The sequence below is a fragment of the Dipteris shenzhenensis genome, chromosome 29 (genome assembly GCF_047967505.1).
Source record: "Dipteris shenzhenensis isolate YYH24624 ecotype China chromosome 29, Dip_SZ_1.0, whole genome shotgun sequence".
NCBI classification, from domain to species: Eukaryota; Viridiplantae; Streptophyta; class Polypodiopsida; order Gleicheniales; family Dipteridaceae; genus Dipteris; species Dipteris shenzhenensis.
In genome coordinates this window covers 32,978,064-32,995,704 of record NC_141624.1, presented here as the reverse complement: position 1 = coordinate 32,995,704, position 17,641 = coordinate 32,978,064, and the positions used below count along the sequence as shown (strand labels likewise).

The 17,641-nt window shown below is 44.5% G+C and overlaps 1 protein-coding gene across 8 annotated transcripts in view; it reads left to right on the top strand.

Moving 5' to 3' along the window:
• The first annotated feature begins 1,067 nt into the window (after window positions 1–1,067).
• LOC147882731 (C2 domain-containing protein / GRAM domain-containing protein) overlaps window positions 1,068–17,641 on the top strand; it is a 79,990-nt gene continuing 63,416 nt past the window's right edge. The window contains exons 1-6 of one of the 8 annotated variants that reach the window (XM_087400327.1): window positions 1,068–1,348; window positions 1,770–1,960; window positions 2,202–2,507; window positions 2,731–2,939; window positions 3,617–3,670; window positions 4,782–4,879. In XM_087400327.1, the coding sequence (XP_087256453.1) occupies window positions 2,486–2,507; window positions 2,731–2,939; window positions 3,617–3,670; window positions 4,782–4,879 (383 nt within the window). In that variant the 5' untranslated portion in view covers window positions 1,068–1,348; window positions 1,770–1,960; window positions 2,202–2,485. Of the gene's footprint in view, window positions 1,379–1,769; window positions 1,961–2,201; window positions 2,508–2,677; window positions 2,966–3,616; window positions 3,671–4,781; window positions 4,880–17,641 lie in introns of those variants that run through there. The other 7 variants (XM_087400329.1, XM_087400332.1, XM_087400330.1 and 4 more) reach the window with 7 other exon arrangements.

Below are 17,641 nucleotides of genomic sequence, written 5' to 3'. Positions count from 1 at the left end.
TCCCCACGTTGGCTAATGGTGTTGGGTTGGCCCTATTAGTAGCGATCGTGTAGCGCCCCTTGGGGGTTTGCAAGGGTATAGGTGCACTTAATGTGGCATTCTCCGGTGAGGGTAGCCTTCTCGAAATAAGCTTTGCAAGCCCAGCCTTGGGCTCGCCTTTCAATCCTAAAACTTGGGCAATAGGTTGTGGCTGGGGTAGCCTACTCAACCATGAATTTGAGCAACAGGTAGGGATGCTTTTGAGTAGCTTACTGCTAGTGCTAGCATCCCAGTGTGAGTAGTTGCATGGGGAGCCCCGCTTAGGGATGGTGACATGATGACTAAGAGGCATCTTGTGGGGAGAGGGAAGTCATGTAGGATGGAGCTGCTTGCGGTGCAAGCAAGCAAGCAAGTAGGAAGCATGATGGTCTAGGGAGCGACTGGGCGGTAGCCGTCGACCGAGGTGCCAACTTGAGTGTCAAGGGCGATCGTGGCGAGGTGGCGAAAGCGATCAAGGGGCGCCATACTTCGGGGCGACAAAAAAAACAAGGTGGTGATACCACTCTGGCCCTGCTTGGAACCTTTGCCTTCATCACTCACCATCTACTACTCTTGCTCCTGCTGCTCTTCTACTACTTGCTGAGCAGGGCTAAGGGGGTAGGTACTTCCAATAAAAGAACTTGCTAAAACAAATTTAGTAAGATCTGGGTTAGTTCCTATTTGGGTCAAACATTCCTAACTACATCATTAGCCTAAGACCTAACCCTAGTCCTCACTAACCCGGTCAACTTGATCGAAACCCCCACTTTCGCAACCCACCTCCCAAAAATCCACTCATCCCGAAGATCCTTTGCAGGGCCAAAAAAGCCGATGCTGCAGGTGTAGCTTGTAATTAATTAGGTCGAGCGGCGACCTCATGGAACTGATGGATGGATGTGATGAGAGTAAAGTCAAGGCGATGTGGGAGGGAGTGGGTCGGTGAGGAAGCCTATGTGACACGTCAGCAAGGGGAAAATATGAAAAAGAAGCTTCTCTTAATTTTCATCAGTTCATCTTCTTCTTCTTCATTTTTTCATAAGTCCATTTTTTCAAAGTTTTAGTTCTTCATTTTCTTCTTCTTCTTCATCAGCTTCTTCTCCTTCTTCTTCTTCATCAGCTTGTTCGTTTTTTTCTTGCATCTCCATCCATCTCCATATCCACATCTCCAATCTTCTCCTCCATAGCTCCAGCTCCCCCGAGCTCCTCCCAGTTTCGAACTCTCTTTCATCAGTTGCTTTCTATCCCTCCTCCCTTCTCTTCCGACCTCCCTTTCATCTCTTCCTCATCGGATCCAATCCTCCCGCGACAGACAAAATTTGACGGCGAGAAGGTGCTTTCTCTTGTCCCTCCTTCACAAATTGTAAGCAGTATCCCCGCGTCGCCCTGGCCGCGATCCCTCACCTTTCGCCTCCCAGAAATTATTTCTTTTCGCATCATAGTTGTCCGCATTTTATTCGAAACGCTACACCAGAGAATACGCAGGATTGCGGCGAATTTTATTGCCTTCCCATGTTAACCCCTGTCGCATGCTTGCTATGATCGCGGTCGTCTTTCTTTCACACGTCCTCCGTTACATCGTGATTTTCAATTCGGCAAAGTGGCATCCACACAGCAAGTTGGATTGCCATCTTCTTTCTAGTAATTTTTGGTTTAGCGGGCTCGTGTTTTGTATCGTTTCTGCACGTTGACGGACTTATTTTTGCGCTCTGGGGAGCTGAAGTTTTGCTGATCCTTCTTGCGACGTGTGCAAGGAAATAATACTTCTGTCAAAAGCTGTGTCGACCTTAGTGAGACTGAGGAAATACGTCGAAAAATGCTTTTGCGTGCGTGCATTTGCAAGCGGGTCGTACTTTGATCAACTTTGAACTAGAGAGCTATACCGAAAGCCCAGCGGACGATACGTTCCTCAATACAGCCAATAGCTGTCGGAATGACGAAATCAGTTGAGAATTATGAATTGTTTCACCAGTCGTGCTGTTCCAAGAATGTCTAGCCTAGTTGTCATTCCATATATTAGACACCCTGTTCGCGCTTGCTTCACGAAAAGCAATTTTTTTTGTCAACGTGTAAGCATAGCTATCGTATGGATCATTGCTGTTAGAAAGGTATGATTTTGAGTCTAGGCCTTCTCAATGGATAACATCCTATCTGTAGTTTCTCAGAGTTTTTGTTTTGTGTCCCAGCAAATTCAAACGAGCAGAGGTTAGATCTGTAGTGGTGGTTGTTATGGTTTTTGGTCCAGAGAGGACACAGCAGATATGATGACAGTTCGATTCATCAGAGGGCAATTCCATGCAAACAATCAGGCATCGGGAACTTATGGCAGATGGTAGCAGGGCGCTTGAGGTGGGTTCTTTCACCTGAGAGGGCAAGAATTGTGACGCCAGCTGGACGTTCATGTACAAGCGATCCTTGCGCATGAGAGGGCAACGACTGTGACCCCAGGTTGATCGCTTGTTTACAGATTATGCAAATATATGGAGTGTCAGGTTGATCACTTGTTCCTGATTTACATACGAAGCATTTTTCAGAACTGTGCATGGTCTTTCAATATTCTACCTCAATAGGTGCAATAGTTGAGGCATTCACTGGTGCAGAAATTCCTACAATACTTCATTTGAGCTTTGCAAGGAATTATTTAAGCTGGTACTGCTTTCAGGTTTGTGGCTGCTGCACATGCTCGAAAAAGTTTTGAAGGATGTGAAATGGCAGGTTTAATGGAACAGGCAATGGAAATTTTAGTGCCCTCTTGGAGGGAGATTAATGTTTCACTAGTCGCAGCCTTGGCAGTGGTCCTACTTTACAGCTTCCTCCAGCATGCCATTGCATGGGATATTGATTGCACAGACAGGCCTTCTAGAACAGTCACAGTACTTCCTGGCGGGGACAATTCCGAACCGGCAATAAGCAGAAATAGGGAGGTGTGATGCTTGGGCCTTTTTTTTTGGTAATGTTTTGTTGATACTTTTCAAGCTATAGAGTTCGTTACCCAAAGCTGCCAGGAGGTAGTTTTCCACCTGCATTTTGTTTTTTTGCTACAATAAAAAAAAAAAAGGTCAATTAATAAAATGAAGAGAAATCCTGATTTGCCTTCTATACATTTTCCATATTTCAGGAAATACGTACATGCAATAGAGAACGTGTAAGAATATGGAAAAACCATTTGCTCTACCTCTTGAAATGAACTTGATTCAGAACTTGAATCAGCACATAAAACAGAAAGATTCGGTTTGCAATTAGACCAGTGCAATATGAAATAAACCTAAAATTTCAGGAATGTACCTACCAGCATTTGTGGCCAACGCTGAAGGGCAGTATTCACCTCTGGGATGACCTCATGAGTTGATCTGAACTCAGAAAATAAAGACATGAATAATGAGCCTAGAAAAAGCATATGGTTGATAAATGGTGATCAAAAGTTTCATATTTTAACGCACTGTTATGATTTTTATTATTTAAAGTAGTTTTAAACTTTTTCCCTTGGGGCCAGGTAGAAGATTTAGACGTTTGGAAGTCCAACTAATTATTGCTCTTTTTAGTTTAGCATTTGAAGAGCTGTTGATTTAATTGACAAACAGCATTAGTCTGTTTGTTGCAGGCCCTTGCAGTTGGCACAACGGAATGGCGGAGTTCCTTTGTGTATGTCATAAAGGTAAACTGCTTCCCTGACACACGAAAAATTACAGACAATATAATATCTTCAGCTGAAGAAAGATTAGATACAAGAAAATTGGGGCTGTGAATGACAATTTTTGTTTTTGTTTAACAGCAGATTGGATATTAAAGGATAGAAGCATGCGATGTTCCCTTCCCCCCTTCTGGCCTCTCTCCATCTAAAATCTCCTTTCCCTTTCCCTTTTACCTCTTTAACATCTCCTTTCCTGCTCCCTCCCCCTCTAGAATTTCCTTTTCCCTTCCCATCTCGCTCTGAGATTTCCTGTTCTCCTCCTTTTATCTTGTTTCCTTCTCCTCTAACTCCTCTTCCCTTTTTAAAATTCCCTTTTCCTCTCCCTCTCCCTCTCCCTTTCCCCTCCCATCCCCCTTATTTACCCTGTGGAAAAACAAGGGTCAAAAGCACAGTCAATTGTAGTCAACATGAGATCATTGTGTGTGTAGAGTAATGGAAAAGCTCTGCTTGTAATATCCTGAGCCCGAGAGCATATTTGACAGACCTAATAGGATCGGTATAGCCAAAACAGTCTATCGGTCTTTCGTAGACTGTAGTAAACTTTCTTTCTTTCTTTCTTTCTTTGATCTGGACATTTTTGTAAATCCATGATTTTGAAATAGAGGGTAGATTTGGACTAAACCTTTTATATCCTTCTCACTTGCCCTGCGCCACTCTCTCCCCCCCTCGCTTGCACGGTGTGTGTGTGTGTGAGACACAGAGAGAGAGAGAGAGAGAGAGAGAGAGAGAGAGATCATAGCTCTGGTGATTTTGAGTTTGTTTCTATTGTTTTCAATCGTTATTGCTGGCACTCAAAGAGAATGCAGTATAGATGATGCAGGTCTGCCTCTGGCCTTAACTTGATGTAGACTTGGTTTTGAAGGATCTCTTTGAAAAAGACTCTCAGGCAACTGCCTATTGCCTCACTTGATTTTAGTCACTTTCGAAGGTGGTCAAAATATGACTTTAATGTTCACCAATTTGTAAAGTTTGTTATGATGTGCACACCGCTCATGGTGCTTCATTTGTTTGATTTGTAAGTTCACTGTAATATCCTATTGTATTATTGAATTCTAAGCTATGCTTATTCCTTCAGCTGGAGCTTCTCGCAGCAAAGAACTTGATTGGGGCAAATATGAATGGCACATCAGATCCTTATGCCATCATGACATGTGGCTCACAAAAACGTTTCAGGTATGGATCGAGAACAATCATGTAACTCTGGAAGATCAATCATCACGCATTCAATTCACAGGTCTCAGCTGTCTAAACTTAAACTTTGATGTATCCTGCTCTTTGTCCTAGCTAGCCATCATCTTTGTGCTGACTCTGACTTTGCCTTTTATTTTTAGAGAAGTGATAGAGCAGAGCATGAGCATGTCGATCAGGGTAGGAATGTGTGAATGTCGAGCAGACAGATTACCATACTTTGAGGATGACGTGAGCATCCAGATTGCTGTGTCTGCAGCCCTAGGAATGGTTAGGATACGTAAAAGGGCTTCAGGCAGTCAAATGAGCTCCATCAAGGCACACAAGGTTGCATCAGCAGCAGATGACAAAACAGGTTTAAAAGTCAGTTTTGACTTTTTTTGGGTAAAAAGTCAATGCACCAACTTTTTTGCAAGTCAACATTGACTTTGACCAACCTGGTCGACAGACAATTTTGACTACGTCAACCCTTGAAGGACAGCAGCCTATATAAGCCTCTCAAGGACACCTGATCATGAAGATAATGACTTATTTTGTGATCCAGGCGAGCTTGATGACTTTTGACGTCTTCTGCAGTGAACAAAGTAAAAAACAACATACCCTGAGATGAATTTAAATGATTGAAAATAAGCTGAAAGAGCCATAAGCAAGCTTGCATGACTTGCTGAAGGCTTTGTCTGTGGCTCTCCCATGCAGGCACAATATCATGCATAAACTGAGGCATACAAGAGTGGTTGCAAATAATAAACACAGTGGAACAGCGGATGCACTGAAGGATACAAAGTAAGGGGCAAAGTGCATGATCTGGAATATTATTTCTCTCTTCCCACCAGTAAATGGCTGTGAATGCACATGCGGGAATAATGAATGCTGAAATTAAGGTGTGCAAAGCGTACTTGCAGGGAGTAAATACAGTGGAACAATGTACTTGCAGGGAGTACAGTGGAACAGTGTAGGCATTGAAGGAGACAGAATAAGAGGAAAAGTGCGTCCTTTGGAAGAGAATTTGCAGAGTACTGACAGAAATATGCAGGGCAAGACAGCAGCTGATTTCAATGAGGACAGCGAGCAAGAAAATACCTATAAAACTACCAGCAAGGGAATCTGCCATTTATCATGAATCCATAGCAATAAAACATCGAACTTAAAAGGGCAGAACATGGAACTAAAAGGAGAAGTTAAAGGCTTGCGAGATGCATGGATGTAATGACAGAAAATAAATGCATTAGAAGATAAAGTCAATATGGGATATGCAAGAGTGAAGACACTAGAGCAAATAATTTAGAAACTAGACAACAGAGGATGCCAAGAGGAAGACAATCAGCTAAATGAGATTGGAGAAGGGACAGAAAATCCCTCAACCTAGGAGAAAAAGAGAAGGAAAACCTTGATGACATGCTTGGTGATTTCTTTTGTAACACCATGGACATATCTGAACCCCTTCGGCAAAGAGCCTTAAAGGTGGGAAAGAGGGGAAAAGCCCAACTAGATCCAGGCAGGCAGCTGTATTGAGGAAGAAGATTGCATTATATTCTTTGGTTGTAGGATTTGTACAATTGTTCTATTCAGTTTTTAAAAGAGAGTGAGCTTGAATATTGAAAATGAGTGTAAATGTTGTTATGTTTGTTAATTGAAAGAATTTTGCATTCTGCTAATACCAACTTTACATTCATTAATAACCACATGTCTCTATGAGGGGAGAGTTGGCATGCTTGCTCTCCAAAAATTATGAGACCAAGGAGCATGCCCATCCTTGGGTACATAGTAATTCACATTTAGCTTATAGCACTTTGCGAAAATGAGCTTGAAATTGAATATAGAAATTGAGAGTACATATAGCACTTTGCGAAAATGAGCTTGAAATTGAATATAGAAATTGAGAGTACATGTTGTATTAGCTAATTGGAAAGCATTTTGCATTGTGTGCATAGCTTTTTGCATTTAGCAAAATAACCACACATTTGTGTGTGGGGAGAGTTGGCATGCTCTCTCTCCAAAAATGATAAGACCAAGAATGTGCCCTTCCTTGGGTTTATAACACATTAGCACATAAATAACCTCACACTTGTGTGGAGGGAGAGTTGGCATGCTTCCTCTCAAAAAATTATAAGACCAAGGAATGTGCCCTTCCTTGGGTTTATAACACATTGCATTCAACACGGCATTCGACACATAGTAATTTGCATTCATAGTATATGCACAACACATAAGAATCTGCATTTTGCACATTGCATTTTGCATTTAGTAGGGTGAGGGTTTGGCCCTTGTACAGACACATGAGACTATGTCATTTTGGACAAAATAGAAGCCAACATTCGACTGAGTTGAAAAAAGTAGCATCGAGAAGCTGGAAGATTCAACCTGAAATGCTTATGAAAGATATGGTTCCTGTATGTCTCCAAGTTAAGAAAAGCAACATCGACACATCAGCTTCATGTAGCAGTAATCTTATAAGGAAGTATAATCTGCAAGCGAGGCCTTATAAGGCACGTTGTTCACACATTGTAGAGACAGCAATCCTGAGAAAGACCAGGGATGAGTAAGAGCGAGTATGTAGCAGAAGGAAATCTTATGGAACTGCTTGAAAAGACTAGTGTCTTCAGTTATTGGAAGAGTGAAGGATCTACCAGCCAAATTCGTCAAGGTGCTTTAATGTTGAGATTTTATAAGGCACGTTGTTCACACATTGTAGAGACAGCAGTCCTGAGAAAGACCAGGATGAGTAAGAGCGAGTATGTAGCAGAAGGAAATCTTATGGAACTGCTTGAAAAGACTAAAGTCTTCAGTTATTGGAAGAGTGAAGGATCTACCAGCCAAATTCGTTAAGGTGCTTTAATGTTTCATCCAGCCAGCCATTCGTCGACGAAATTTTATGTTTTGTAGGATACCAGCCAAATTCAATAAGGTGCTTTACTGTTTCATATTTTATGGCCATCTAGAGTTTCACCTGAGCACATTTCGTTTTTCTTGATGATGAAGTACGGCAGACCTGCAATTTTCCTATGCAAACTATCGATCAACAGGTTGGCCTACCTGCCCTATGATGTGGGCTAAAAGTGCCCTACAACCTGGGCCAATGTGCCCTGCAAAACAGCCTATGAATAGGCACAATCACATAGTGATACCTGTCTTGAAAGCGGGCACACCCACATAGATCCCTCACTCCCTAACTATACACATGAGATGCTAAAATCTGACTGAAGAAGCAAGCTGATGAAGCCTCCACCATGGACCCTCCAGCACTGTGGGAGTATCCGAGGAGATAGCTCTGGATAGCCTGGATCCTCCAAGAAGTGCCACCTCGAACCGTGAAAGAGTTGTCCTGAACTGTGAATTCCCAAGCCAGTTGCACTGATTTCCCAATGGAGTAATATGAACTGTGGAACACACCATGTCCAGTGTCAAAGCAGTGAACTCATCACATACAGGAACCCTTGATAATGAACTCGAACTCCTTCAGTCCATAATCACTGCAACACCAAGCAATGAACTGTGAACACATCTGGTCTGTAGCTATATGCTGTCACCTTGCCCGCCAGAATTTTAACAGATTAGGGCCAGAAGCAGCCCTCTCTCCTGCCCACACGCTCTCTCTGGTTGTGACCCCTCAATGTCAGAAAGCTGGAACTATGTTGCGGTCCTTGACAGTCTTTGCTTTTGCTGCCTTGGAACCTCCTGAGTGGTTAGAGTCTGATGACGAGTCTTGATCGTGAGACTTACCCTTGGACTTGCAGGCCCTCGCCAAATGACCGCTGTTGCCACACTTGTAGCACCTACTTTGGTTCTTCTTGGTCTTCTCCTGAGATGAAAGAGCCGCGTTGCTACTTGGAGTGACCTGCAGCTTGCCCTCGGACAAAAGTACTGCTCCTCTTTGAGCAACAGAGAGGACAGATCATCGAAGATTAACTGACTAGGTCAGACCTGACACCGCAAGGCCCAAAAGACTATGTCATAAGCCGGAGGTAGCTTGATGAGAATAAGTGTGTTATGTCAGCTATAATCACGGAAGATGCGGCTTGGTTATGGTGAGGCGGGAGGCGATAGGGCTCGATATCACTTGCATTTAAATAGGGCTTCGAAGGTTTGGGTCTAGGTTTATTCTTACGCCTAGGCATTAAGATCAAGAAATAAGTGCGAAGGGGAGCCCATGAGAGGGCTTTTATGGTAAGGGTCCTTATGGGACACATGGCACCAAAAGGGAAAGCCACTTGGCAAGTGATGGATTCAGGGGAAGCTTCTAGAGAGAGAGAGCGCTTCAGGATGGAAGAAGAGAGAGAGAGGTTCAGACGGAAGCGCTCTCAAGAGGCCGTGCGGAAAATCACTGGGAAGAGCCCTCCTTGTTGGATGCAGGTGTTTCAAAGTGCCGCCAATTGGAGAGAGGTCATTGCAGCTCCCATGGACAAAAACTGGTCATGGATGACCGTAGCTTCGATCCGACCTGGGTTTAGCCTTGGGTTTGGTCCTAAGGGTGGCCAGGGTAGCCTGCCATACAGGCTGGCCTACCTTGTAAGAAATCCTAGATTTACTATATTTTAAAATGTGCTAAGGAACAGAAAAGAGACTGAGATAGCAGAGAACAAGGAATAATTGTATTGCTTGAATGTCTGTAGGGTGGATGTCGTGTCATCCATACAATTGGGCCTCTCTTATATAGAGAGTGAAGAGTCACACATGAAAGGGTGTGTACTCCAAAGGGTATGTGCATGAAGAGGTGTGTACCCCTTGTGAAGGGTGTGACCCTTGATGAGAGGGTACATTACAATAGGAATGTCTCTTCAATAGAATGTCTCTTGTGAAGGGTTGTGCCTCTTTAGGAAGTGTCCCGTCGAAAGGGCAAGAGTTGTGCCTCTTAGGAAGTGTCTCGTCGAAAGGGCATACCCTTCCACAAGTGTCCATTCATCAAACCATCCATAAGTCTAGAAATAGAGAAAGGAATACGTCACAGATCGTGACATCCCCTCCCACTCAAAAGAAGACCCTGGTGGAGATAATGAACTGATGTAGAAAATATCACGGTAAATTCTGAAAATACTGCTGTAAAATGTCAGGGTACTGCGGTAAGTCTTCATCAGACTGCCAAGTAGCGTTGGAGTCGTCCAGATCTCGGGCGTTCATGACTGGCTGAGTAAAGATATACTTTAAAGAGTGATGGTCTGTCTTGACTGGGCTCCCATGAGATAATGTTGCCAAGAGCGATAAGCATGTACAACGGCAAGGAACTCCTTATCATAAACTGGATATCGGGTTTGGATATCAGAATATTTATGGTTGTCAAAAGCAATAACTCTGCCTTCTTGCATCAAGACTGCTCCTGTAGCGATGTCAGAAGCGTCGGTCATGACCTCAAATGGAAGGTTTGGGTCAGCAATAGCCATAACTGGTGTGGTAGTGAGTGCTTGTGAGTTTTTGGAAACTATACTCTGTTTCGGGAAGCCAGTGAAAAATTGCTGTGCTTTTCAATAATTCGGACATAGGAGCTGCGATTTCGGAAAACTGATAGACCTTTGTATGGTAGAAGTTTGCCAATCCGAGAAAAGAGCGGACATCATGAACATTCTTAGGAGTAGGCCAGTTTCGGATTACCTCGACCTTCTTGGGATCCACAGAGATGCCTTGAGCGGAAATAACATGTCCCAAATATTCGAGTTGGGTCTTGAAGAACTCACTCTTCTCAATGTTGATGTAGAGAGAATTTGCGCGGAGAACTTCAAAAACTTGGTGAAGATGTTGTTTATGCTCATGTAGGGATCTGCTGAAAACGAGGATGTCATCGAGGTAAACGATGACGAACTTATCGAGGAAAGGCCTGAAGATGTCGTTCATGAGTGTCATGAATGTGGCCGGGGCATTGTTTAACCCAAAAGGCATGACCAAACATTCATAGTGTCCATACTTTGTTCGAAAAGCTGTCTTGTATTCATCACCTTCTCGTATGCGAATTTGATGATAACCTGAACGAAGATCAATCTTTGAGAATTGTGTTGCATGTAGAAGTTGATCGAAGAGGTCATCGATGCGAGGCAATGGATACTTGTTTTTGATAGTGAGCTTGTTGAGGGCTCGGTAGTCGATGCAGAGGCGCATTGACTTATTCTTTTTTTCCACAAGTAGTACAGGAGATCCGAAAGGGCTGCGACTAGGCCGAATGTGACCTTTGTCGAGTAGTTCGGTGACCTATCTTTGGATTTCTTCATTTTGAGTGTAAGAAACCCGATAAGGAGGTTTCGACGGTGGATTACTGCCGGAAATAAGTTCAATTGGGTGATCCACTGGTCGTCGAGGTGGTAACTGCTGTGGCAATTCCTGTGGAAAAATATCCAGGTAAGGCTGGAAAAAAGGTTGGTTGAGGTATTCAGGAGGATCCTTTGTTGGTGTCTCCTCTACTGCTGTAACCAACAGAAGTGAATTCTTTACTTGACGTTTACGAACCCACTTCTTTACTTGTAGGGCAGAGGCAACTGGGATTGAAGGAGAGTCCCTAGAACCAGTTAGCTCAATAAGTTTTCCCTGGTGGACAAACTGGATAGTATGGCTGCGAAAACTGATTGATGGATCATAGTTGTAGAGCCACTGTTGTCCGAGTATGACATCGTACCGAGAAAGAGGCATGATGTCGAAGTTCAACTTGTCCGTATAATGTTGGATGCGAAAAGACAAGTTTTTGATCCTGGTGTTGCACAAGAAAGTCGTTCCATTTGCGAGTTCAATCTGATAGTCCATGAGACTAGGACTAGTGGTCAACCGAAGTTTATTGACCACAGAACTGGCTAGGAAATTATGAGAACAGCCACTGTCGATGAGGATAGTGACCGTTGTTCCACGAATCGATCCTTGAACACAAAGTACTTGAGTGGCCAGGGAAGGTTCGGGGTTGCTGGCAAGGCTCAGGTGGATGGTATTCGCCATTCGAACAGCTTTGCCTTTCTTGTCTTGTGCTGGGGTAGCATCTTCTCTTTGGGAAGTGCTAGGTTCCATATTGGAATTTTGCTTTGGTCGCTTGGGACAATCGAACCATCTATGGTCGTCTGTACAGATGGTACAAAGTCCTTTTGTGCTGGAGCTGTTCTTCTTGTCAGTGGCTGCACCTTTATGTTGGGGATGTCGGTAATGACTTTGTGAAGAAGAAGAAGCGCGATCCTTGGGGGAGTGCTTCTGTTGGAATCCAGCAAATGATTTCTGAGGCTTCTGGGGATCTTGAGACTGTCGCTGACCTTGATTACCGAAGTTTTTTCAAAACCTGGTGTTATCTTGAGGGCGAGCACCTTTGGCCATAGGAGAGCTTTGTGTGCGATTAGCACTCTGCTTCCCTGTGTTTAGGAAATCTGTAATGCGCTCTGCGTAAGCAATAGCGCCATCTGTGGTGGTGATGTTTGCTTTAAGGACATCAATGCGTAACGAGGGATTTAGGCCTGAGATGAAAGCATGAAGGCGATCTCCAGCACTAATGTGGTGAACTAAGAGATGTAGGAAGACAGGGAGCCCGTTTGCTCCAACTGTCGGAGTTTTGAACGTGCTTGGAAGTCCGCATTGGCAAGTATAAACTGCTTATGGAGCACGTGTTCAAAACGTTCCCATGTTAACACACTTTTGCAGTCCTTTAAGTGTCTTTGCCACCATAGAAAAGCTGTATCCTTGAGGAGGGAGGCTGCCAAGGCGATCTTTTGGCCTTCAGTGAGGTCAACAGTATCAAAATACATGCGCATTTTTGCGAGCCATTGGTCAACTGTTCGGCGATTGCGTTGACCAGTGTAGGCTTCCGGAAGTTAGATGTCAAGTCTTTTAGTTTTGGAAGCTTGAAGTAAACGGTAGAGGGCACGTAGTTCAGTGTTTTCTACCTCTGGTGGGAATGAATCCACATAGTCGTCTGGTTGCGTCACGTCATCCTCTGTATGTGTGGTACTTCGAGAATCTTGAAGTTGTTGAACTTTCTGGACCAAGTCGGAGATGCTGTCCTGAAGCTGGGATATTTGCAGTTGCAATAGTGATTCGCCTTGTACGTTGACTTCAGGGGTCTTTTTGGGACTTGATTCTTTGATCTCTGGAGAGGCTTCACGCGAGCGTTGCGACATATCTGAGATCCCTGTGAGAAAAGCGCGAACTTGCGCTCTAGTTTGTACCATTCCTGGAAGAGGATTCGGGCTGCTCCCTGAGGTTGCTCATGTTGGAGGGGGCAGGCGAGGCAGGATGGAACCACCCGTGGAAATCTGGTAAGGGAGGTCCTGTCTGAGGTAACACTGGTGATGTCGAAAGTGGTGTTACTGCTCGTGAGAGGATAGGAGTAGGTTGCAGAGTCCACGGATCTGAGAAGGGATAGGGAGCTGCTGTCGGAAGTGGAGGATATCCAGGAGAAGGAGTGCCTTCAGAGTGTAAATACTGACTTGGAGAAGGTACAACCTGTAGAGGAGGATATCTGGGAGCTGAAGGAGGTGGAGAGTACCCTGGAGATGCCGAAGGTGAGGGATAAAATTCTCTCCAAAGATGGACAGCAAACTCGAGGAATATCGGGTTCAGGATATCTTCGTGTCTCGTGGAACACAACCTGTAGTGTGCTGAGGAAGTAATGTAACTGAGGTGCCTCATGCAGAAGGTAGAGGATGTGGTCCAAATCACTAGGAGGGCACGTGACACAGAGTACCCAAGATGCAAAGGCTCCGAAATGGGCTGGCTGTGCAATTTGAACACGATATTGTGTGGTAGCTGATGCCTAAGGGGTTCTTGAAATGCCGGGTGAATTACCAGGGGTTTCCATGCTTTAAGGTGGATTCTTTCATTTGCTGTAATTTGTTAAAGGAAAGAGAATCCTTAAAAGCAGATGGGAAAGACTCCACCTGGCAATAATTTAATCTGCCAAAGTGTTGGCAATAATTTAATCTGCCAAAGTGTTGCGTAGAAGAAGGCTGCAAATTGCTGTCCGGAGATCCATGTTGCAGTGTTTTGCGAGGAGAGATCGAGACTTGTCTGGTCCGGGCTGTCAACAGGCGATCTTCATTGCGCGAGGAACTTCAACTGGTGCTGATTTTGGCAGGACAAAAATTTGCGAAACAAGGGCTGCAGGCTGTCAATGGCGAGGCTCTTAGCATTTCCCAGGGCTGGACTGCGCAGGAAAGGCAGGAGCGAAAGGCCTGGCTGGTCAAGGACTGCGCAGGAGGGGGGGGGGGCTGGCGAGGCCAACGATTTGTGCAGGGGCTGGTCGTGCAGTATGGTGCAGGGCTGCGGCAGGACAGCGCAGGCTGGCTGTACGGCAGAGGCTGCGCAGGACTGTACGGCGAGGGCAAGGGCTGGCGCAGGCTGCAGGCTGGTCCGTACGGCGCAGGCTGGTGCTGCGCAGGTTGCCAGGAAATCCGTATGTTGCAGTTTTTCGTTGGGGAAAAGATGTGACTTTTCATTGGGGGCTGCCTAAAGGGTTAGTTGCCCCGAAAATTAAGTTGGGGGTTTAGTTAACCCTAGGTAGCTAGGGTAAACCTAAGGGTAGGGGATGGGTTTATTTGTTTCCCTTTTAAAGGTGTGCCTATTCGAAGGGGTGTGACCCTTGGAATAGGTGCACCTTTTCATGAAGGGGTGTGTCCCTGTTTTGAAAAGGGGTGTCCCTACATGAATAGGTATGTCCTTTTGTCCACGATGGGGTGTGTCCCTTGAGTGAGGAGTCGAGACTCTTCATCAAAAGGTGTGTCCCATGGTGGAAAAGGTGCGTCCCTTGGTTTTGGGACAGCCCAAGCACCTGAAAAGACACGATTTTTGTCGTGTCCATTCACATCAACTTGTGATGTGTGGGAGATGGAGAGGCCATAGATGACTTTAGGCAGGGTTGGCGCTAAAAATTTTTACGCTCATCCTCTCCATCTCTTCCATGCACAATGTGCACGGAATATCCTTCTAGCGGAGGAGATGTATCAGATCGGCGCTAGAAGGTGGGGGGCATTTCCTACAGGCAGGAGCGAATTTTGCTCTGATACCACTATAAGAAATCCTAGATTTACTATATTTTAAAATGTGCTAAGGAACAAAAAAGAGACTGAGATAGCAGAGAACAAGGAATAATTGTATTGCTTGAATGTTTGTAGGGTGGATGTCGTGTCATCCATACAATTGGGCCTCTCTTATATAGAGAGTGAAGAGTCACACATGAAAGGGTGTGTACTCCAAAGGGTACGTGCATGAAGAGGTGTGTACCCCTTGTGAAGGGTGTGACCCTTGATGAGAGAGTACATTACAATAGGAATGTCTCTTCAATAGAATGTCTCTTGTGAAGGGTTGTGCCTCTTTAGGAAGTGTCCCGTCGAAAGGGCAAGAGTTGTGCCTCTTAGGAAGTGTCCCGTCGAAAGGGCATACCTTTCCACAAGTGTCCATTCATCAAACCATCCATAAGTCTAGAAATAGAGAAAGGAATACGTCACAGATCGTGACATACCTGCCCTACAATATGGGCTAAAGTGCCCTACAACCTGGGCCAATGTGCCCTACAAAACAACCTATGAAGAGGCATAATCATACAGTGATACCTATCCTGAAAGGGGCAGTCACAGCCACATAGAAGCCCTCACTCACTAAATATACACATGAGATGATAAACTCTAACACAAGGGATTCCGCCTTGGAAGCTCCCAAGGAGGTGAGAGGATGATGAAGAAGGGGGAAGTTTGATGAAGACACGAGAAGAAATGAATAGCAACGCGATTTATAATGGAGCTGTAAAAATAGAGCGGCACGTGGCTCAACGAGGGCTTGAATTTCCCATTGATTGCACTATGCTTCCTGCCTAAACATCTCATAGTGAAGTTTCAAAACACTAAAACAAGATTAAAGGCTCTGAAACATAGACAACGTTGTAAGGGGCAATCAGTGTCACCAGTTGGGGCTTCTCCCAAGAAAATAAAGAATAATCTTTATTAGAATTGACTTTGGTCAAAGAATGCGTAAGTTAATTAACCAAGAATAAGTTTTATTGTTTTACTTTTGCTTTGCATCAGTAAAAAGTGAACTGTGGGGACGCCCACAAGGGACTAGAAATAGTCCAAGAACTAGAATGCATGCATTAGACTAACCTTTAACGGGTTAAAGTGTTGAATGTTGTTTGTGGCAATGTGTAGGACCAAGGAAAGTGCAAAGCAGCCCTAGAATTAGGAAAAAAGTGCAAAAAGCAGGTCCTACCAAAGGCAAGCTTATATGGAGGAGGGCCCCAGCTAGGCAGACAAGCAGAAAAAGCAGCGCAATACTCAAGAAAAGCCCTGAAAGCAGCAGAAAAAGCTAGAAAGCTTGGTTTTTGTATAAAAGTAGCTTTTAGGAAGAACAAAAGCATAAAATAGCTTTTGAAAAGCACTAAAGCTAGAAATAGTTTTCAGAAAGTAGGTTTAGCTTTTTGCTAGGCCAATCTTATAAAAGAAGAGCCAAAGAGCTCAAGATCATTGAGTTTTGTACTCAGTTCATGCTCTTGTGAAGAGCTAGTTGTACAAAGACTATTTTCTATTGCAATAAAGACCTTCGGGGGGGGGGGGGGGGCAGCCCTTCTTTCTGGTCCCTAGTGCTGTGTTCTTGCTTCTCTCCCTCATCCCCAGCTACTCTACTTGTCGGCAATCACGTTTCAACAAGCTCTTCAAAGTTCCCACGCTTTGTTCAAGTTCCGGTTACAGATTCTAGTGCAGGAGCAAATTGCGATTTCTTCTATAGAGCCTGTCTTGGATTGTGTGCCAAGTTCTTGAGCCCGAGAGTGTTTCCTTTGCTGCGATTTTGTGCCAGAGTGTTCCCTTTGCTGGGATTTTGGTTTCTACACGTGGATTGAAGCCCGTAAGCGCCTGCAAGCCGTGCCCGGGAGCCCAGGAGGAATTTGCGATTGGTTTGAGGGCTGTTCTTTGGTTTAGTTATGGTTTCAGTGGTATCAGAGCCAAGGTTGGTTGCTCTTTGGTGACCATGATCCAAGAAGCTTGTAGGCTCAGAGATTCGCAGGCCCTTGTTGTATCTTTCTGGTCCTGATTCCCCGGAGAATTGGTTGCACCATACAACTAAAAGCCACTCCCACCCTTACTTCATCGCTAATCGGGCCGGCTCCCGTCTTAACCCGTACGCATTTACTACCTCAAAGAGGAGTGGAGCTCTGCAATTAGTTGTGTTAGAACAAGAAGTCATGGTTTCGGAGCAAGGGAGTTCAGCTTCCAAGAGGCCCGGTTCAGCTTTCAAGAAGCAATCTAAGGGACTTGAGGACGATCTTATTGAAGGATTCATGAAAGAAAAGATCAAGGAGTTCCAGATTCTTAAGGAGAAACCTCGATTTCAGCAATTATTCGAGGAGATGATGTCCTATCCAGGGTCAAAGCCACGAAAAGAAAAGGCGAGACCATTCCAGTTGTATCAAATATTTCCGTTGCCAAGTCAATTAAATGTGCAATTTCTGCGTACATGGTTTTTGCAAAAGAAAAAGAGGGTGAACCCCAAGTGGAAATAAGTCCATTGGAAAAAGAAAAATTTCAGTTTTTAGAATCTTTCAAAGATTGCTTTTCAGATTCTTTACCAAGAGAGCTTCCTCCAGAACGGCTTGAAGATCATGTCATAGAGCTCCTTCCAAGAAGTGAGCCTTCGAATCGGCTGCCTTACCGTGTGAGCGCAGCCTAGACTGAAGAAATTATGGCACAAGTATAGGATTTGCTCTCAAAGGGACTTATCAGGCCCAGTTCTGCCCCCTTCTGTTCTCTAGTGCTCTTAGTTCAAAAGAAGGATGGCTCTTATCGCATGTGTGTGGATTATAGAGCTCTTAAT